General features: G+C 36.6%; 1 protein-coding gene across 2 annotated transcripts in view; it reads left to right on the top strand.

The window, feature by feature from the left end:
- The window catches only part of MCTP1 (multiple C2 and transmembrane domain containing 1), a 1,073,276-nt gene that overhangs the window by 703,555 nt on the left and 347,116 nt on the right, over nt 1-22,605 (top strand). For both annotated transcript variants that reach the window (XM_061424408.1, XM_061424407.1), the window contains 3 exons: nt 135-266; nt 16,852-17,014; nt 20,071-20,740. In XM_061424408.1, coding sequence (XP_061280392.1) covers nt 135-266; nt 16,852-17,014; nt 20,071-20,740 — 965 coding nt within the window. The remainder of the gene's footprint in view (nt 1-134; nt 267-16,851; nt 17,015-20,070; nt 20,741-22,605) is intronic.

The following is a 22,605-nucleotide window of genomic DNA, read 5'->3' as shown; positions in this document are numbered from 1 at the left end:
TCCTACTGCTTCTACTGCTATATCTTGCCTATAAATCAGAATTAAAATTTTGGGGTTAGTATCACAACTTGAGGGTTTGTTTTTTTTTTTCTTTCATTTTGGGGAAACTGACATTTTTTATTCTTCTTCCTCAGGATGGATTGGGGAGATGAATATCCCCACAATTCTTTTGACCTACGTTGTTTGTTAAATTCATTTCCTGGAGACTTGGAGTTTAAGCAGATCTTCAGTGACATTGATGAAAAGATAGAACAAAATGCTAGAAGGTAAATATTGTTAATTTTAAAACAAGTTGGTTTCATGTTTCATTTGCAAGAACTTTTATTATCTAGTCTACGTTTAGTGTTTCCTGCTCTTAAGAAAATTTTAGGTTTTAATTATCACTAACTTTCCTCAAAAAATTAAGTAGACCCTTCCCTCTAGGATATAAGATGATTTTTCTTATCTGATTACTACTTTAAACAAGGCTTAAAAAAAGGCTAAAAATACAGGCACTGCCTTCAAATAGATAAAGTTTGTTGAACTACTGTTGTTGGGGAGGAAGAAATTTTCCTCTACCCTTCTAGGTTCTTTGCATAGTCTAATAATTAAATTGAAGTGAGACAAATGAACAGGAAAAACTCAAACAAAAGTGTAAAATAGCCTGTATTCATGAGAGAGACTCAGAAAAACTGAGTAGATGGCCAAAGTGGCCAAAGTCCTCATCTTAAATACTATTCTCAGCTAAAGATGAAAGAGGTTGTTGAGGTTGGGGAGAATCAAGCACGGAAAGTTACCAGGAAAAGCGTCATGAACAAGGGTGAGGTTGTTGTGCAGGCTTAAGTCAGTGCCTTCTCCACTGATAGGAGATTTGGTTATCCTCTGCCTGGTACAGTGAAGGAGATACCTTTACAAATGGAGATTTTTTCCTTATGAATGTGAATGTTTCTAACGAAAGGGTAACTCCTACTTGGTTTTCAGATTATTTACTTTATGTGTTTCTTAGAAAACAGACAGCTTGGTATAATTTAATATGCCAAAGAGGCATATTTTAGGGTGGCAAGTTTTGCTCCCCTCAGTTCTGTTCTTTTAGTCGCTCAGTTGTGTCCGACTCTTTGCGACCCCATGGACCGCAGCACGCCAGGCCTCCCCGTCCATCACCAACTCCCAGAGCTTACTCAACTCACGTCCATCGTGTCAGTGCTGCCATCCAACCATCTCATCCTCTATCATCCCCTTCTCCTCCTGCCTTCAATCTTTCCCAGCATCAGGGTCTTTTCAAATGAATCAGTTCTTCACATCAGTTGGCCAAAGTATCGGAGTTTCAGCTTCAGCATCAGTCCTTCCAGTGAATATTCAGAACTGATTTCCTTTAGGATGGACTGGTTGGATTTCCTTGCAGTCCAAGGGACTCTCAGGTCCATATAGCCATAGCTATGGTTTTTTCAGTAGTCATGTGTGGGTGTGTGAATCTGAGCCAACTCCGGGAAATGGCGAAGGACAGGAAAGCCTGGAGTGCTGCAGTCCATGGGGTCCCAAAAATTCAGACACGACTTAGTGACTGAACAACAGCAATGCTGTTCATGATTTCTTAGGGCTTGCCAGTATGGATGGCCTGCATTTTCATTAATATGTTTAAACATTATCATTTGATGGATAAGCATAGAAATTAAAATTTTGAAACTAGATATTCAAAAAATAGTAGTGTAGGGTCATGGATTTCTTGAACTGCTGAAAGCAGAACATTAAATTATTTTTATGTAATGTTTGTCATATTAAGTCTCCTCACTTAATTGGGAGGCTAGGCAGTCCATCTATGTGAGGTTAGTCTTTGTCACCTACTCCAAAATTAGTGTTACTGAACACTGGAGGAGGGACTTCCCTGGTGGTCCATTGGTTAGCAACCTGCCTGCCAATGCAGGGGACACAGGTTCAATCACTGATCTGGGAACTAAGACCCAACATGCCTTGCGGCAGGGAGGCCAGTGCACCACAAGTACTGAGCCAGTATACTCTAGAGCCTGTGAGCTGCAGCTACTAAAGCCTGTGTATTCTAGAGCCAGTGCTCCCCAAGGGAAGTCACCACAACGAGAAGCCCATGTACTTCAACTAGAGAGTAGCTTCCACTTACTGCAACTAGAGAAAGCCCGTGTGCAGCAACAAAGAGCCCCATGCTCTGCATCAAATACCCAGCACAGCCAAAAATAAATGAATTACTTAAATAAATAAACACTGGGGGAAGCAGGAACAGCTAAGCAGATTTCCACTAATACATATTCTCTGATAGAAAGGACTTTGTCTTCATATGTGTTTGTGGACCCTAAGGTCAGTTCATTCACTGCAATCCTTTTGGCCAAAGATTCTAATAATTCTCCTTATGTTGAAACCATGTAACTCAGATTCAGAACTCATGGTCTTTTAATTAGAATCACTCACCTAGTGTCTGGACTTGTTTCAGGGCAGAAGGAATTCAGTGAGAGGCAAAGTGATAGGCAAGAAAGTAGGCTTATTAATATAGGACACTTGTGAGAGATGCAAGCGGGCAGGCAAGGGGGCTCTGCCCTGAGGATACAATGGGCTACATTTGTTTAATCAAAGAAAAGTAGGGGAGGGGAGAAGGCTGCCTTTTCCCTTGTTCTTCTAGTAAACATCAGACTTACATCACCTTTGTATCAGGCGGGAGAATGTTCTACCCTATGAGGTCAAACTAACTGTCATAGCAATTAGTTAAACCAGCAGAAGGATGGTAACATATCCTAAAATATGTTGCATCATTTCAGGTTTCTGTATCATGAGAGTCTCCTACTTTGGAATGTTGTCCTTCCTTTAAGTTCTTGCCCTTGGTCCTAAGTATCTTCTATCTTGCTGAGCTCAACCAGCAGAATGCAGGCCTCCTTTTTTGTTTCTTTCACTTAATGACCTAGGGCATATCTTGTGCTTTTATTTATCGTTTTATAGTTAAGCAAGCCTGCTTCATGTACAACATTATGATAGGTTTCTTAAGCAACTGTTAACCTGCAGTGATTTCCCAAAGTCCCCTTGGTTTTCCTCTCTATCTGTAATCCCCTTCTGGGACTTCCACCACTACCAGTGTAACTATCCTGCTCTGTCCCTATCAGTGTAGGTTACAAATAGGCAAACCACAGTAAAAATGTCTATTATCAAATGATGAACAGTGTTTCCTTTTTAAAAATTTAAAGTATAGTAATACACTGTCAAAGAAACTGAACCGAGCAAGTGAAATTTTCCTGCAGTTTTTTCCTCATGTTTAATATGAGAATACAGTTTACTTTTCACCATAACAATGGGCATAAATAACTTAAATTCAAAAGATAGCCTATACTCCAAAAATTCTTTTATAAACAGCAAAAAAGTATCATATTGCTGAGGAATTAAAATTAAAATCTTCTCCCATTCTGGGAATCCTCTCCACAAAGGCTGAAGAGAAAGAAAACTCTTCTGTTATTCAACAGGCTTTAAATCAAAATGTCAGAAACATCCAGGCGATCTGCTAAGAGACTGAAAAAGCAGAAAGGAATCACAGCCCTTTATATAGTCTAGTAGGTACACCCATTTGGAGAAGGCAATGGCACCCCACTCCAGTACTCTTGCCTGGCAAATCCCATGGACAGAGGAGCCTGGTAGGCTGCATTCCATGGGGTCGCTAAGAGTCGGACATGACTGAGCGACTTCACTTTCACTCTTCACTTTCATGCGTTGGAGAAGGAAATGACAACCCACTCCAGTGTTCTTGCCTGGAGAATCCCAGGGATGGGGGAGCCTGGTGGGCTGCCATCTATGGGGTCGCATAGAGTCGGACACGACTGAAGCGACTTAGCAGCAGCAGCAGCAGGTACACCCATTATATGTAATAACATATTTTCAGGAGAAACAATATCTGTTGTAGGAAAAAATGGGTTGCAGGAGGATGGTCATGTCCCTGGTCCCCGGAGAGTTCCAAGTACTTGGGACAGCCCACCAAGTGAGGATCCTTGGCTTCGTGTAGGAAAGAATTCAAGCGTGAGCCGTAGCAAAGTGAAAGCAGGTTTATTTAGAGAGATAGACCCTCTATAGGAGCGTGGGGTCTCTCAGAAGGCGTGAGCAGCCCTGATACATGGGGTGGTTCGTTTTTACGGGCTGGGTAATTTCATAGGCTAATGGGTGGGAGGATTATTACAAGTATTTTGGGGAAGGGGCAGATATTTCCAAGGATTGGGCCACCACCCACCTTTTGGTCTCTGCAGTCACCTCAGAACTGTCATGGTGCCGTGGGTGTATCTTTCAATGTATGCTTGTAAATTACAATAAACACATAATGAGGCTCAAGGTCTACTGAAGGCGAATCTTCCACCATCTTGGGCCTAGCAGTTTCTAAAAGGTTTTTGTGGTCCCTTGTTTTTCTTAATGGTTATATCATTCTTTTCATGGTTGTGCCCTGCCTCCTTCCTTCCTGTTTCCTAACCAGCCTTCAAATAGAATTGATAGCACAGTTCTTCACACTCGGTTCATCCTAACTTCACCATGAGTAAAAAGCACCTGTGTAAGCTAGTTGGCATCATCCTGAGGAGAAGCAAACTTCTCATGTCTTTATGATAAGAAGCCGTTTTGCAAATTGAATCAAGGCACCCACTGACATTAGGCTGCTCCTTTTCACAGGCACAGGGAGATAGTTATCTCCCTTGGTGTTTGTGTTTTGAAAGGATGGCTCCCAGTTTTTTGAGAAAGACAGTCCTGGCTGAGAAAGCTGACAAAAGATCTATCTAGTCTTCCAAGGGATACATTTCAGAGAGATGAAAAAGTACTTACATTTGCAGTTTCTAAGGTAAATAAGAAACAGAAGGAGAGGGAAAACTTTTCCCTTATTTTCAATAGTGAGAATTAAGCTTCTTATTTTTAATTTGTAACTACCATTAATTTATATGTATATACATACATACCCATATAAATATATATATGTATCTTTTTAAAAAATAGCATAATATATCATTTTTTAAAAAGCATGTATACGTGACCTAATCACATTATGCTGCTGCTGCTGCTAAGTTGCTTCAGTCGTGTCTGACTCTGTGCGACCCCATAGACGGCAGCCTACCAGGCTCCCCTGTCCCTGGGATTCTCCAGGCAAGAACACTGGAGTGGGTTGCCATTTCCTTCTCTAATGCATGAAAGTGAAAAGTGAAAGTGAAGTTGCCCAGTTGTGTCCGACTCTTAGCGACCCCATGGACTGCAGCCTACCAGGCTCCTCCAGAGAATGTGTATTATAATTTATATTATATATGTGAATATAAAATCATTATGTTAAACTTCAGTATAATTATGTATTTATTTAATTTATATATTCAATATTATATATGTCTATATTGCATGACACAGTTTCTCACCCAAAGGAATTTATAAATGAAATGAGTATGAGCTTAAATAGATTAACAAGTCACTTATCCTTATTCTAGAGAATTTTTTTTCACCAACTGATGCTAAGAAAATTTTTTTAATTGAAGTAGAGTTGATTTATAACGTTGTGATAGTTTCAGGTGTATGTATATATATATATGTATATATAGAGAGATGATTATATTAAAACAATTTAAATATTTTCTAAAAAGTGACTTTCTTTGTTCATAATGGCCTTGAGGCTCCATCAGAACAAATCACTGAGGGATTTCCCTGGTGGTCCAGTGGTTAAGACTACACTTCCACCTCAGGAGGCATGGGTTCCATCCCTGGTCAGGGAACCAAGATCCCACCTGCCGCAGAGCATGTATAGCCAAAAAAAAAAAAGAGATAAAATAAGAGATTAGAAAAAAACCAAGTCACTGAGCTCTGATGCTTTTGTCATAGACGGTTTCATTTTTTATTTGCTAAACCATCTACAGTTATTTCCTGTCCTACCTGGTCAATAAGAAATCATATTGAGAAGTGAAACAATGATTAAAATATTGTACTTTGCCGTCATAAATAGTTATTTAGGTCAAAATTCAGATGTTAGTATTAAAAAGAAAATATGGAGTATAAGGATATAATTTTTAAATTAAAAATATTTTATTGCCCATATATTAAAACAAACCTAGAGCAAAACCACCTCAAGTGACCATTGATCTTCATGGGGGATAAAATAAGGGAGAGCTGTATGTGCTGTGTGCTACATTTAGAATCAAGTCTATTTTTCATCAAATTCAATTATGTTTTTATTATACTCTAGAGAATAAACATAATAGTATAGGGTGTATATATTTTTTAAAAATAAAATACTGAATAATAACCATGTTTCAGAAGAGTGTAAATCATTTATGCACTCATTTATTGCCTCCTAACAGAATAGCTTTTAGAAAATTGTATGTCATGACGAATCAGTTATGCCACACTTACATTGCAGTAGTTGAATTACCCTTGGCATTTTTGTATTCTAACAGTTCTATTTATCTCTCAATGGTGTACACTGAATAAGTAATGAACATCCATATGATATGGCTTTTCCCAATACTTTTAAAGAAGAAAACATTAGTAATTCATTTTTAAATATGGTATTTTTCCTTACCCTTGAATTTTTAAAGTTGTGTTTCTAGCAGTGACCCTGAATTCTAAGTGTGAATTCCTTCCCTCTTCTTAATATTATCAGGTTTTATGAGCCACAGGGTCTTTTGCTTCCCAAAGCAGTGATTCACCAGAATGGACTAGAATGCCCAGAGGTCACTGAACCTTCACCTGCCCTTCAAGAGAGGCTGTCATTCTCCCAGACCATTTTTCACTTTTACATCCTCATTTGCATTCAAGTCAGAGTTAGGTGACTCTTAGGTCTGACAGTGGAAGTCAGTGACACTGAATCACTTACTTCTAACACATATCAGCGTTGGTAGCAGGAAGGTAAATATCCTGCCAAAGGGGGATACTGTGGATGATGTGTCCACAGACTCACCCCGGTAACTAAAAACCACACGTAGCACTAAAATCTGTTTTGAGCTGAACAAAACTTAGTATTAGCTTAATGCAATATTGAGGCATAGAAGTTTTCTTGGGCTTACAGTACATCATGAATGATTTTTCTCCTCTTAATGTTCAATTGATATATCATTGAGTTTCGTTTGCCTTTCTGTTTCTTAACCATAGACAGTATTTGTGTGTACCTCAGGATGTAAGTTTTGCTGGCACTGTGCAGGATTACTCCACCATCCTCTTTTTTTTTTTAAATCTAAGAAAGAACAAGAAGTCCTCCTGTGGATAATATCACTGGTCTTGATCCAGGAGAGGTAGAGTCAGAGTGGTAGGGGAGGGCGTTAACGTTATATTGTGGCAGAATACTGGATAGATGGTTTCTATAAATTTAACCATGCTCTCTGATTCGAGGTGGCATATTAGACCATTTTCTTCTCATCATGATCTGTCACCATTAGCTCCATTATTTGAAGTCTAGGAGGTTCCAACTTCTTTCTCCAGAGTCCTGTATTATATGCCCTCAAAACTTTCATTAGACCTCTGCTTCAGGAGACTGAGATAAGTAGCGTAAAATGTGGGATCAGTAGCTTATCAGATTATCATTAAGAGATTCTTTCAGGTAATGCATACATTTTAGGTGTTCAACAGGTTTTAAAAGTATAATCTTTATTTTTAGGTGAGTTAGCTTTACTAACTTTTGGCCAAACAGGCCTAAGACAATAAAGAATCACCGTTCAGGATATTCCAGTAAGAAATATTATTGTATTATCTTTCCATGGGAAATAAGGAAAAGGAAGTAAGTGTCTTCCTGTCTATAAGCTGTTTTAATGGCAAAGGTGTGAATAATATTGTAGTAAAAATGCAGACCTGATAAGGAGATTGAGCCAGCAATAGTAGGGCACTATTCTGGAGGGAGGGTCAGAGTTAATGGTTGAGGGGGACGTAACCCCCAGCCCTGAGATGCCAACCAGAGATGCCCAGTGAAGCCAGCTCAGCTATGAGGACAAGCATGGGGGAGGGAAAGCTAGAAGGAGACTGGGCCCTGTTAAGGAAATGTAGCTTGTGTGGCTGGCCCCTCTCTCCTGCCAATGACTAATGCCTCAAGAGCTAACTCAACCCCAACAGCTTTCCCTGGGAAAGGGCCTCGTCAAGGATTTAGCAAAGTAAACACCTTGTCTTAAAAGGATCACTAATGCCACAGCTTTTGCTAATCACAGTCTTTGTTCTAGAATTATGACTAAGAATATCGTCTTATGGGACTTGGAAAGAAGTTGAGTTGGGGAGCCTGAAAGCTGGTCTTGTTTTCTCCTTTATTTTTGCTTTAAAGGCTAACTGTTTGGCACTGGATTCTCATTGCCAAAAAAAGTCCTGGGACAAAGTAGGCTAGAGGTTAGACATCTACTGTGTCTGCTTTAGCTAGTGTGACATTAGATGAGTGGAATGGGATACAAGAAGCTATCATCAAGTGCTAGTTTTCTCTTCCGGTAAGTAGTTTACATTATAAAATGATACATACTCAGGAAGATTTGCAGACAGTAGAGAAAGGCCAATACAAGGAAAAGGTGAGTATGGAAGGGTAGAGATGAGGAAGTTTTCTAACTCCTTTGACCCTCCTCATCTTGTTCCTCAGAGGTAACTTACACTAATGAATTATTGTAGAACTATCCAGAAATGTTCTTTATATATAGTTGTGTGCACCCAAAAATATATTCTCCTTTTTACACAGATGGGATTTGTGGGTGTACTTTACTTAGATTTTTTTTAATGTATTTTAAAAACTTTCTCCGTATACTAAGTCAATTCCCTCTTGATGAGCATTTACATTATTTGTAGTCTTTCTGCTGTTACTGCACACACACATGCATACATGTGTCCTTCCTTCCTTAGGAAAGGTTATATGATGGCTTCTTAGACGTTGTATAATTAGCTGTGATAAGATTGTTCCTCAGCCGGCCTTCCACTGTCTTCTCTCCTATGAGCAGTGTATGAAATGGTATACTGAATGTCCCGCCTCCTCAGTGTGGCCATACGTATTAATTAAACCCTCAGTTTGTAACTTGCAGTCAGATCTGTCTGGCTTAGTGATTGCATGTATCTGGGCAATGAAGATAAAGATGTAAACTATATATGTTCCTGATATAGTCTGATTTTCATTATTATATACGTTCTCCTTCTCTCTTCTTTTTTCTCTTTCTCAGGAAGAGAACCAAGGGAATCATCCCCAAAGTAAATGCTGGTGCAAATTTCTCACTTTTTCTCCAGTTTTCAGTTTGTGTGGTTTCACTGGGATAAGTCACATTCTGACTTTAGTAACTATGCTAAAATATGAAAGCTGGGAAGCCTCCATAGATAAAAAAGATAGCACATTAACTTACTCTTGCTTGTCATGGATGTTAAACTGCCATGTCCTAATATCGCTGTAGAACATTTCTGGGAAATGTTCTTTATATTGTTAACAGAGTCCTGTGCCACTTCCATGGAGCTCCTATCTACATTATGGAAAGGGATCCCAAGTCATATGTAATTTTAAAAGTGAAACTGTACCTTGGTATATGATGCCAGGCTCACTCCAGCAATGTCAGGACTACCCCACCGTTGAATGGAAGTTGGGGGGTATTTCACAATTGGTTGACTCTTTTGGAAGTGCTTTAGATTTTTTAGATGGGCACTTGCCCTACATTGGTCTGAACTTTCCTGAAGCAATCTGGACATTTTAAAGCGTCTGTAAACGTTTGTGGTGAGGACTGGTGAGAATAACTCTGAACAAAAGGTGGATTGACAATAGATGGGACTCTTGGGAGGCTATTTGTATAGTTCAGATGAGAGATGATAAGATCCTGAGCCCCTTCTTTCACAATAGGAATGGAAAGGGGAAGATTCATTTGAGAAGATTTAAGGAGAGTATTGTTAATAGGATTTGGGGTCAAGGATGTTTTTTTCCCTGAGAGTACAGTTAAAACTTTTGAAATAACTGAAACAGAAAATAGTTTAGCAAAAATATATAAATTTGCTACATTTCATTGAAATAGTCGTCTTATAAATTCTTTTCACAGCCTTTTAAGAAATATGCTTGAAAAACATCTTTGTCTCAAGAAAGTAAGTTTTCATTTCGTGGCTGACTTATGGTTTATCAGTCTCTTCCCTATTAATTACCTGTTAATTCCAAGGAATTTTATTAATCTCCTTAGATGAGCTAGGTTTATCTAAAAGGCAGAAAACTCTTATTTACTTCACAACTAGTTCTTGGTGTTTTTAAATATATCAGAGTATTGAAAAAACCTTTTCCTTAGACTGAACTTATGTTGGTAAAAAGTATAAACAAGAGCAACAAACATGTAAAAGCTTAAAAAAGCTTTTTAATGTTTCCATTTTCCATATTGTAGATGCAGTCTTGAATCTCTGCCATGGCACCTCTACCCTGCTCTAAAAAATAACAATTCTCACCCTTCTATGAAAGCACACCTTTATGTCCTCTAAAACCTTTACATTGAAGAAGTTCTAATAATTTTTACTGGTAGAACATATTTTTTTTCCCCTTTGAACTTTTTTGTGTGACTGAATAATAACGACTATGAGTTTTAAATCCTGAAAGAGTTTTTACAGTAAGCTTAAGCACCACGATTATAATTATTCTCTTTTCCTCAGTTCCTCTCCCTGTCCTCAACCGCACCACCCCCAGTGTTAATCAGCTCTTGTGCAGTTGTTGTTTAGTGATGCCTATCACAGGACATCTTTATCCTTTTGGAGTAAAATAGTGTATATATACATACACACATGCCTACATGTGTAAACATGGTTGTGACCAAAAAAAAAAATAATAATAATAACTTCATGTTTTTTTATTGTCCAAATAAATAGAGTTTTAAAGTGACCCAGCCATGAGATTAGATGACCAGCACTGAATTCTCTGGGGTCAGGTATCGGGGACTTCTAAGCACAGTGATCTGGTTAGTTTTCTTAGAGCATCAATATCCTCGTGTATAATCTCCTTTTCTATAGGAAGAAGCCTTTTCTGCACCTCCCAGAGGCACACTGAGTGACTACCTCCTGTGTACTCCCCCCGACTCAGCGCTTCGTACACACACCTCTTATCAAGTCTTACTGAGTGTAGTTCTTCATTTACAGGCCTATCTCTCTCACTAGAAAGAATTCCTTTAGGGATGGGACCATGTCTTATTCATGTTTAGGTCCTTAGCATACATCACAGTACCTGCCGCATATTCAGGATTCAGTTAATGTTTATCAGATATGCTTTCATTCAACAAGTAATTTTCCCACTCAAGGAACCTAGGGTTGAATGTTGAATGAGAAAATTATATCCTTTAAAAAAAGCATGCTGTATGTTGCATCTTAGAAATGGTTTATAAATTGATTTACACACAGCCACTCAGTAATGCATCCGCTTGCACACATCATTAACTTGGATAATTCAGAGTCATTATAATTAAAGCACTTTGGGGTTCAGATTTATTAGGAAGTGTTGAGACATATGAAGAGGCATAGAGAATACTGTGATAAACATTCACGTGCTCATGATGTAGTATAAAGAATAAAACGTTACCTCTGCAGCTGAAACTCACTACGTGCACCTCACTAGTCTCACCCCACTCCCATCCCCACCCTGCATTTGGTGATATTGATCATTCCAGCACATTTCTTTTTTCTTTTAAAATGTATGTATGTATGTATTTAGTATTAAAGTAGAGTTGATTTAAAATTCTATATTTGTTTCAGATGTACCACACAGTGATTCAACATTTTGATACATTGTGCTCTGTTTTCTAGCACATTTCTGTATACTTTTACTATGTATGATTATAATCCTGAATACTGTGTTTTGATCATATGGCTTGCTTTCAAGCTATTACATGGTTCATATTCATTTGTACCTTTTTTTCCATAACATTACTTTTGTTAGATTCATCCATGTTGATAATGTATTATCATTATCAAATTAATCCATGTATTTCTAGTTCATTTTCATGACTGTGTTTCATGGGATAAATGTAATTATTTAACCATTCTCTCTACTGGTGGGCATTTAGAATATTTTCAGTGGTTTTAATATTACAAATAAAGTTAGGAATATCCTTTTAGAAAGTCCTTGCTAAACCAGCTAATGGTGTACATTTGGGAATTTAAACTATTTAGGGCAGACATTCTACATCAACATTAGACTTCTGACATTTTTGGTCAATAAATGTGTTAATTGGATTTCTATTTGCTGAATTACCTTGGTAATAATTTCACAACTGACCTTGTTTCTAAAGACAATTAGAAACAACTTAAAGCTGGTTTTAGAAAAGGCAGAGGAACCAGAGATCAAATTGCCAACATCCGCTGGATCATGGAAAAAGCAAGAGAGTTCCAGAAAAATATCTATTTCTGCTTTATTGACTATGCCAAAGCCTTTGACTGTGTGGATCACAATCAACTGTGGAAAATTCTGAAAGAGATGGGAATACCAGACCACCTGACCTGCCTCTTGAGAAACCTACATGCAGGTGAGGAAGCAACAGTTAGAACCGGACATGGAACAACAGACTGGTTCCAAATAGGAACAGGAGTACGTCAAGGCTGTATATTGTCACCCTACTTATTTAACTTACATGCAGAGTACATCATGAGAAGCACTGGGCTGGATGAAGCACAAGCTGGAATCAAGATTGCCGGGAGAAATATCAAAAACCTCAGATATGCAGATGACACCACCCTTATGGCAGAAAGTGAAGAGGAACTCAAAAGCCTCTTGATGAAAGTGAAAGAGGAGAGTGAAAAAGTTGGCTTAAAGCTCAACATTCAGAAAACGAAAATCATGGCATCTGGTCCCATTACTTCATGGCAAATAGATGGGGAAAAAGTGGAAACAGTGTCAGACTATTTTTTTTGCTCCAAAATCACTGCAGATGGTGACTGCAGCCATGAAATTGAAAGACGCTTACTCCTTGGAAGGAAAGTTATGACCAACCTAGATAGCATATTCAAAAGCAGAAACATTACTTTACCAACAAAGGTCTGTGTCGTCAAGGCTATGGTTTTTCCAGTAGTCATGTATGGATGTGAGAGTTGGACTGTGAAGAAAGCTGAGCGCTGAAGAATTGATGCTTTTGAACTGTGGTGTTGGAGAAGACTCTTGAGAGTCCCTTGGACTGCAAGGAGATCCAACCAGTCCAGTCTAAAGGAGATCAGCCCTGGGATTTCTTTGGAAGGAATGATGCTAAAACTGAAACTCCAGTACTTTGGCCACCTCATGCAAAGAGTTGACTCATTGGAGAAGACTTTGATGCTGGGAGGGATTGGGGGCAGGAGGAGAAGGGGACAACAGAGGATGAGATGGCTGGATGGCATCACCAACTGGATGGACATGAGTTTGAGTGAACCCCGGGAGTTGGTGATGGACAGGGAGGCCTGGCGTGCTGCAATTCATGGGTTCGCAAAGAGTCGGATTCGACTGAGCGACTGAACTGAACTGAAGCAGAAAACAACTTCAGCTCAGTTCAGTTCAGTTGCTCAGTCGTGTCCGGCTCTTCACGACCCCATGGACCACAGCACGCCAGGCCTCCCTGTCTATCACCAACTCCCAGAGTTCACTCAAACTCATGTCCATCCAGTCGGTGATGCCATCCAGCCATCTCATCCTCTGTTGTCCCCTTCTCCTCCTGCCTTCAATCTTTCCCAGCATCAGGTTCTTTTCCAATGAGTCAGCTCTTTGCATCAGGTGGCCAAAGTACTGGAGCTTCAGCTTCAGCTTCAGTTCTTCCAGTGAACACTCAGGACGGATCTCCTCTAGGATGGACTGGCTGGATCTCCTTGCAGTCCAAGGGATTCTCAAGAGTCTTCTCCAACACCACAGTTCAAAAGCATCAATTCTTCAGTGCTCAGCTTCCTTTATAGTCACATTCATACATGAAAAACCATAGCCTTGACTAGACGGATCTTTGTTGACAAAAGAATGTCTCTGCCTTTTAATATGCTGTCTAGGTTGGTCATAACTTTCCTTCCAAGGAGTAAGTGTCTTTTAATTTAATGGCTGCAGTCACCATCTGCAGTAATTTTGGAGCCTTAAAAAACAAAGTCAGCAACTGTTTCCCCATCTATTTGCCATGAAGTGATGGGACCGGATGCCATGACCTTAGTTTTCTGAATGTTGAGCTTTAAGCCAACTTTTTCACTCTCCTCTTTCACTTTCATCAAGAGGCTTTTTAGTTCTTCTTCACTTTCTACCATAAGGGTGGTATCATCTGCATATCCGAGGTTATTGATACTTCTCCTGTCAATCTTGATTCCAGCTTGTGCTTCATCCAGCCCAGTGTTTCTCATGATGTATTCTGCATGTAAGTTAAATAATCAGGGTTACAGTGTACAGCCTTGACGTACTCCTTTTCCTATTTGGAACCAGTCTGTTGTTCCATGTCCAGTTCTAACTGTTGCTTTCTGACCTGCATACAAATTTCTCAAGAGGCAGGGTCAGGTGGTCTGGTATTCCCATCTCTTTCAGAATTTTCCACAGTTTGTGGTGATCCACACAGTCAAGGCTTTGTCATAGTCAATAAAGCAGAAATAGATGTTTTTTTGGAACTCTCTTGCTTTTTTGATGATCCAGCGGATGTTGGCAATTTGATCTCTGGTTCCTCTGCCTTTTCTAAAACCAGCTTAAACCAAAATGAAGACAAGTTTCATGTTATTTCTGAAAAACTATATGAAGATCTTGCGTCATTTAAGTCTATCGATATATAGACCTCATCCCACCCAAGATTACCATCTCTATCAACAATATTACTGCACATATATGAAAAATAATGTTATCTTTTAGATGTTGAAAATGAATTTAAAATTATTTTTGACATTCAAGAAGAAAAAAATTGGCCAGTTACATTACAAACTGACATTCATCTTAAATTTTGAAAATACTAATTTGTATAATAATTAGGTGATAAATATCAAGAGTTCAGCAAGATGTACAGACAGTGGTGAATGGCAGAATGACACGTTATACAGCTAACTAAAAACAAAATCAGGTACAGATATGATATACAGCCAACTAAAAACAAAATGAGGTAGAGATGAATTCTATCACCTTAAAATTTGTGGCAAATGATTTTAAAAGCCAGCTCAAACTGTCTTCAGTTTTATCAGTGAGGGAGGTCCTCTGAAATGCAACTGCTCAATCCCTTTATCAGTGTTTGAACAAATTGCTGAAATCTAGCTCTCTGAAGGCTTTACTCTATTTATAAAGTTGTAGTTATTGGCCTCTACCCAGATTCAGATGTTAGAGATTAGCCTAAAAGCTGAATCTTGATTGAAATAGATTTAGGTAGACTAGCAGCCGAGCCTGTCCAGTTCACATTGCTGCAATCTATTAGGTTTCACTGAATGAGACACAGGAGGATGCTATCATAAAAAACCTTTGATAACCAGTCCCTGGAGTCAAGGTGTGAGCTTCGGGCATCGTGTTTCTCAGTTCACAGAGGTGCATACGTAAATGTAGAAAATATATGCCAATCTTGTGCCAGACTTGGAACTGGTATTCCTGAATAAGCCTGTTTCATCAGAAAACTGAATGGCCTGTGGCCTAAGGAGCTATTGTTTTTCTTGTAAGTTCTTTGTTTACATGAAAAGGCTTTTGATTCTCAGAATGTATTTGTTTCAGAGTAGTTCGGTTTGAATTCACTCATGCTCAGAAGTCTCCTGAAAAGCTTTCCTTAGAATTTTAGTTTATGTTTTATATGCAAGCAATATCTTGTACATTTTGAAGAAAAGAATTTCATATGATATCGATTTTAATTATCAGAGCTTGGTTTCCAAAGCCTAAGTGTTTCTATCACATGTTGATAATGAACAATAGTGATATTTTCAAAACAGTAGCAACTTTTTTGGTAACAGATGTTTGTTTATACTATTAAGAAGCAAATGCATAACTGTTTGAGGTGAAGGGATTCAGCTTCAAAATAACTTTGCTGTTTATAAGCTTTCTTGCAGTTTAGATATGCTGCCATCAGGTGGTAGTAATATGTCATATACATGTGACTCCACAAATGACATTATGCTAAGGTCATCACAAAGATTTATAATAATTAATGCACATTTGTAAATGAAAATTAAAATAACATATTACATCTTTTTAGTTTCAGAGCTGAAGATACTTCTAATGGAATTTTTAAAACATGTGTGTATTGGTGGATGCAATTGGGCATGTTTTCTCTCTTCCTTTATGTATTCACTTGTAAATGAAGAGTTTCATCTTATGCTTTCAAGAATTTTAGAAAATACAGAAAAGTAAAATTAAAAACACCAAATTTTCATCACTCAAAGATAATTGTTATTAAACGTTTGTTTCATTTTCTTCCAGTCTTATTTTTTTAACATGCAATCTTTACTGTATTTTGGATTTTTTGGTGTTTTTTTTTTTTTTTGGAGTAGAGTGTAGTGGCAGGAAAAGATACTTAGCTGTAGTAACTGTATATACAGCATATATCTTTTATAACTAAATTGTAACTTGTTTGTAACTGTTTTGTTATTTCTTAATTTGGATTGGTTGAGGTTTTCCATAATTTAGTCAATATATGTTTCTGATTTTGGTTATCAAGAGTGTTTTATCTCTGTCTTCCATCCATTGCCTACCAAAAGGATCATTATTTCATTGCAAATATGCTTGAAATTTTACTTAACACAGATGAATTTCTAATTAATCTTTTAGTAGCTAGATATGTTTCCTCTATTGCATTTGAAATGAAACTGCCAGAAAACTTGAACTTCCAGTTTTCAATTATGAATGAAAATACACAGTTTTCCTGTTACTGTTTTTATATTATATGGGTGTTTTATAATTTTGGAAATTGTGTATCACCAGGTACTGCATATAAGCATTTTAGGGCCCTGTGATATGTGACAGCTCCATACCTACTTCCTACTAAAATAGTTTTTTTCTTTTCTTTTATATAGCATAGAACACTGCATTAAAGAAATACAGTCTGAAGTTAACAAACAGTGTCCAGATGTACAGCTGCGAACAACGACTGACTGTTTTGAATGGCTAAATAATTATAATTCATCCAAATCACCGTCCATTCCCCATGGAGATTTGATAAAATTTCTCAAAATACTGGTAAAAATATGTATAATCTTTGCTTTAATGGTGGAGTGAGGTGGGGGAACCTGAACTACATTTCATCCAGTTTCCATATATGAATATTTATTTCATTGACCATATTAGCCTGTCATATCTGGGGTTTGTGTTTTGTTTTACTTCTCTGTCTGCAGTGGAATCCAGTGAGCTATGTGTTTTTATTTTCTACTGCGATTTTTATCATAAAGTAAAGTTTATATAAGTGGGCATTAGGCATTATAATTCCTGGGTGACTTGTGGTATGATATTTGCCATATCAGCACCACAAAATGTATTGAAATGTACCGCAATTGTCCATCAGAAAATTTGATATTTATTACATTTTGTGTCACTTCAAAACTACTCATTTTCCTGGGCTCATTATTAAGCACAATAAGATCAGCATTGATTGTATCTGTTAAGGAGCCTTGTCCACCACTCCATTCATTCCCAACCTGCAGGCATATCTAATTCTTTTCAATCAAGGCAGCGATTTCTACAAGACCACTGTTAATTGATGGAATATTATTACATTGGTCACTCTTGGATACTGACCACTCTCTATGTTAGAGAGGTTTTTATAGCCTTCAGTAAGAATACTTATTTTATTTTACCTATATCTACAAAGGCAGCTAGCTTGCAAAATCAGTTTCCTAGGGAAATAGCACAATTGTCAGAAAGCAGGATTTCTGTAGCTATGGTTTTAATTTAATTTAGGGGGAGGAAAAAAGGCACTGTTTCTGTCTAAACATCAAACCTTGACTCAGGCAGATGTGGAAAATATCTTGAGGTTGTAGATGGCTTAGGATGACAGAATCAGATGAAAATAATTTTTGGCTGTTATTATTATTGCAGATGTCTCTTTAATGTTTACAGGGTAATAAAAGGAAGAGAAAGGAAGATTATGTGCCCTGAAGGCTTATTCTTTTAAGAAAATCCTCTCACCCATTATCTCTTGAAGGTGGAGCGTTGAAGAATAAATATGGATATAGTTATTCCTTTAATTTCTATTAAGAGCCATGTGTAGTGAATTTCATTAATATTGATGTAATAATGCTTTCTCATTTAATTAAAAGCAAAAGCTTTTAATTATCTTTTAATCTGTCACACATAAGTCATTCTCTATTCACTGCAGGGCAAAGGCCGCCTTAGTTTTTGCTCAAATTCATTAGACTGCTAGGCCCCTTCCAGACCTAGGGTTTTTTTTGTTTTTTAACATAATTGATCATGTTATTTTGAGAACAGAACCACATTATTAAAACAGATCCAGATTAAAACGACCTTATCAAATTTTTACATGCAGAAAGTGTCAATCTTGACAGTATTTTTTCATACCTCAATTTTTTTCCCCATAAAGTGTTTTTTTTTTTTTTTTTTATTAATTATCTAACTATTTAAACAAGGAACAGAGGTTCTCATTATGGCTATTCTATAAAGTCATTTTCAAAATTTGAGCAATCAATACCTAACACATGTTTTAAACCTCTGTAATCTATTATTCTTTAAATGTTTGCTTGATCAAGTATTTACAGTAATTGACTGATTTAAAGAAACCCACAGTTGAGGCACTAATAAGACCAGTTTTTCTCTACAGAATTTACCATAATGCTGGTGTTCTGGACTCCTGTCTAAGGACATTTATTTTCCAGAAAGTATCAAAAAGAACTAAATAGAAGAAAGAGAGAAAGCAGAGCTTCAGAAAAGTCAATTTACTGTTTGGTTCTCTAGAATGTGGATGAAAAGAACGCGGATGAGGGGAATGGAACCAGGCATCCATTCTTGGTTCTGTGCTCTATTGTGTGTGACATTTGGAAAGTAACTTAAATGTGCTGCACTGTAGCATCCTTCTGTGTAAATTGGGGTCTTAAGTATCTGCATCACAGAGTTTTCCTTATGAATAAGTCAGAGACTCTAGAGAAGAGTACTTTTTATATAATAAACTGCTATACGGATATTAAGTATTATTATTTATTGCAGATAGAACATCAAATTAGACATCACAGTGCTTAGAATCACTGAGAGATTGCCCTAGAATTTGTCTCAGAGTTGTTCATGATTCTGAGTCACAAATAATACCTGTGTTACCTTTGTCAATAAGAAATTTCAAAGCTGGACTGATTTTAGACCGCTTGAACCTTGCTTCCATTAAAAAAAAAAAAAGCAGCTTGTTGCTACTTGGAGAATATAAGCTAATGTCTGTATGACCTGAAATAGACATCAGGAGAGTCAGCATGTAAAGAGAATTTGTGCATTTAAGTCAAAGTCCAAAAAGAAAGTAATTTTTTTGTTCCTTTTCTATTCTTAATTACACCTATAGTTGTTTCTGTCAGTTAACACAGAAAGTGTAAAAAAAAAAAAATTCATATCTTTTGAAGAACAATTGTGAGTATTTTTTTCTCATTTTGAGTTAGTTATTTCTTCGGAGAGAACTGAAATATTCTCAGTCTAATTTCCAAAGTAAAACCTTTCTTAACGTGACTCAAAAAGAAATTTAAATGAAAGTTAAAATCTTCCAATGTATTAAACTATATTTCTCAGGATGGCAGCTATTAGTAAGCCCTAGGCATAATACTTTGTTTAAAGGTCTCCATTCTCTATGTTCATTTGGGGTTTTAGAATAATAAGTATACTCATTCAGGCATGAAAATTATCTACTAGGTATTAATTAGGGGTGTCATCTTAAATTTATTTTGTCTTAGGGGTACATTTCAGTTGATATTTTACTATAGATTTTTATTTAGAATTTTTAAGGTAATGCTTCCATACAGCTCAGGTTATATCAGGAATGGATAACAATGAAGAAAAAACTGTGTGTCTAGAAATCTAATTGAAAAATTCGCTCATCATCTGGGCTTTACAAAACTTAACAGACCACAAAGCTAATATTCTAAAATGTCTGAACTGATTAAATTTCAAAGGCAAAAAAAATTTTTTTTTTAATTATAGTATTGATTCTTGAATTGAAATGAATTATGAAATTCTGTATAACTGTAGAAATCATTTTCTCCTTCTATTCTTATAATCACATTTCTAACATTATGATTTACTTTTATTAGCGAGATTTGTTGAAGAATGAACAAAATCAAGAAGAAATGGTGTTGAATTTACTTTGGGACCTCTCCTGCCAGAGCAGTGTTTCATTCCCATCCACTGTAAGTGGAGCATCTTTTCATTTCCTCTCTAGGACTTCTCTTCACTCTGTTGAAGATCAGTCCTCAGTGGATGTAAAGTCTGTGTGGGATGATATAAGACTACATCTTCGACGCTTCTTAGTGAACAAATTACAAAGCCACAATGAAATAAACAATTCACAGCAAAAAATTTTGTTGAAAAATCAGTGCATACAGCAACTCTTATTTCTTTATCCAGAATCAGAAGTTACAAGCAAGTACCAAAGCATACAGAATAAACTGTTGACCAAACTTCTGCAGAACTGTTTTCCTTCTTTTAGCAGAGAATCAAATTTAGACATAATGGCTGATAGATACCAAGATACAATGCTTAAGTTATACTCAATGATAAAAGAGGATTTTAACACACTGCATGAAATTTTAGCTCCATCCTCAACAGTGAAATTCATTAAAGAAACTTACCTGAACACTGTTACAGAAGAAATGGCAAAATTTCTTGAAAATTTTTGTGAGCTGCAGTTCAAAGAAAGTGCTGTCCGTGTGGTTAAAACAAGCAAGAGCTCCAGCAGGCATAGAGGAACAGTGCATGCTTTGGGTTAGTGATTTTTTTAAAATTTCTGTTTGGTTTAACTTAAACCTTTTAAAGTCTTTACTTTTCTAACTTTTCTATTTGGTTAAACTTAATTGCAAACTTGAAAATAAATCAGAAAATAAATGTTGTAAAATTTTCCACTTCACATTTCTTTTACACTTTTCTTTTTCTCTAAGTATAGTAATAGAAGTGTTTTCTTTCCTATCATTAAATTGTTAAAGATATTGGAATGTAAGTCAGAAATATTACCAGTAAAACTTTCAGTTTTCTAATCACATAAATTACTGGATGAAACATTTAACTCATTTTATCTTCCAAGGCTGAAGCTTTAAGTAAAGAGAATTGTTGAAGATTTCTTGACATTTTCATTAATTAAAATGAAAGTTTAAAATTCTGACATTTTATTCAGCCAATGGCAATACAGACCTATTATGAAATGCTGATTATAAAATTCTATATTATAATTGGTTGTAGAAGCTAGCATTGGCTATAGCTGATTTTAAAAGTTCCTCTGATGTTGTTCCTATAAGAATATATACAGTGGAAGAGGATTTGAAGATTCTTAATTTTAATCAAAAGATAAAGGAAGAAAGAATCTGTCATAATACATTTTCTTGTCATTTTAGTTTCTTACCAGTGAAGAAAAATTAAGGTTGAAAATATGATTATTTTGAAAATTATGATTACTCATGCTTTTACATAGAATGCTGAGATATATTTCTAAATAGATTCCTAAACTGTATTTTTATTAATAATTATTTAAGAATTATCATTTGGTGACTTGCTGTTTTTTACTTTATAATCACTTCATAAAATTTCCATAGCTCACTGTATTTTACCTACCTTCCTTAATAAGATACCAGGATACCAAATTGCTCTGATATATGAATATATTATATATTATATGAACATGATATATGAATTTTCAAATTATTTAATATTTTCTCTTAGAATATTTATTTTCTTTGGGAAACTATCACATCACAGAACAGAGATGCATCACCCAAGTTAAGGTCACAGCAGAATACAAAGTCAGTTCATTTAGGAACATAATAGATCTTCATTTTAATTATTACATAAATTTTAAATGCATTTTTATAAGTACACTTATTTTCTATAATTTTTATGTTCTCTCAAAAAATTTCTGGTTACTTGTAAAGTGCTTTCAATATGAAAGTTTTATGTGTTAAATGCAGTTTAGTTTATAACAGAAGAAAAGACCTATATATGATTAAAAATATGTGTAAGTTGCTATGGAGTCTTTAGGGCTGGTAGCGAAGTGTTTTCCATTCATAAGAGAGAACAATGTGTGTTGGCTTTAACACCAAAATTTGAAGCCCTTTCCAAAAGTCCAAATGCACTGAACTTTCCCACCCTGCTGCATCTGAACTTTGGTATAAATCATGTGTTAAGTGAATGTTTTCCTTGTGCCAGACACTGTAATAAGCACATCCCTTTCCTTAATATCCCAATTTCATAAACAGAGAAGCTTAGAAAGATTAACTTGCTTTTGGTCCTTTGCACCAAGTCAGGATTCACATGTAGGTCTTTATGTCTTCAAGACCCATGTTCTTTACCATCATGGTATTGGGCTTTAAAGTGTAAAATTGAATGCTTTGTCTCTGTAAAAGAAATTTCAAACAGCACTGTTCTAGTGGGCTGCCTGAAAATCAGTTCAGTTCAGCTTTGTTGAGTACCTGCCATAGGCAAGACATTTAGCAGCTACTGTATTGAAGGTTTCTAAGGAGAAGGCAATGGCAACCCACTCCAGTACTCTTGCCTGGAAAATCCCATGGGCGGAGGAGCCCGGTGGGCTGCAGTCCGTGGGGTCTCGAAGAATCAGACACGACTGAGTGACTTCCTTTCAC

Source organism: Bos javanicus, chromosome 7 (assembly GCF_032452875.1).
Source record: "Bos javanicus breed banteng chromosome 7, ARS-OSU_banteng_1.0, whole genome shotgun sequence".
In the NCBI taxonomy this organism is placed as follows: Eukaryota; Metazoa; Chordata; class Mammalia; order Artiodactyla; family Bovidae; genus Bos; species Bos javanicus.
The sequence above is the reverse complement of the archived record's forward strand: the minus strand, read 5'-3'. Positions and strand labels throughout refer to the sequence as shown.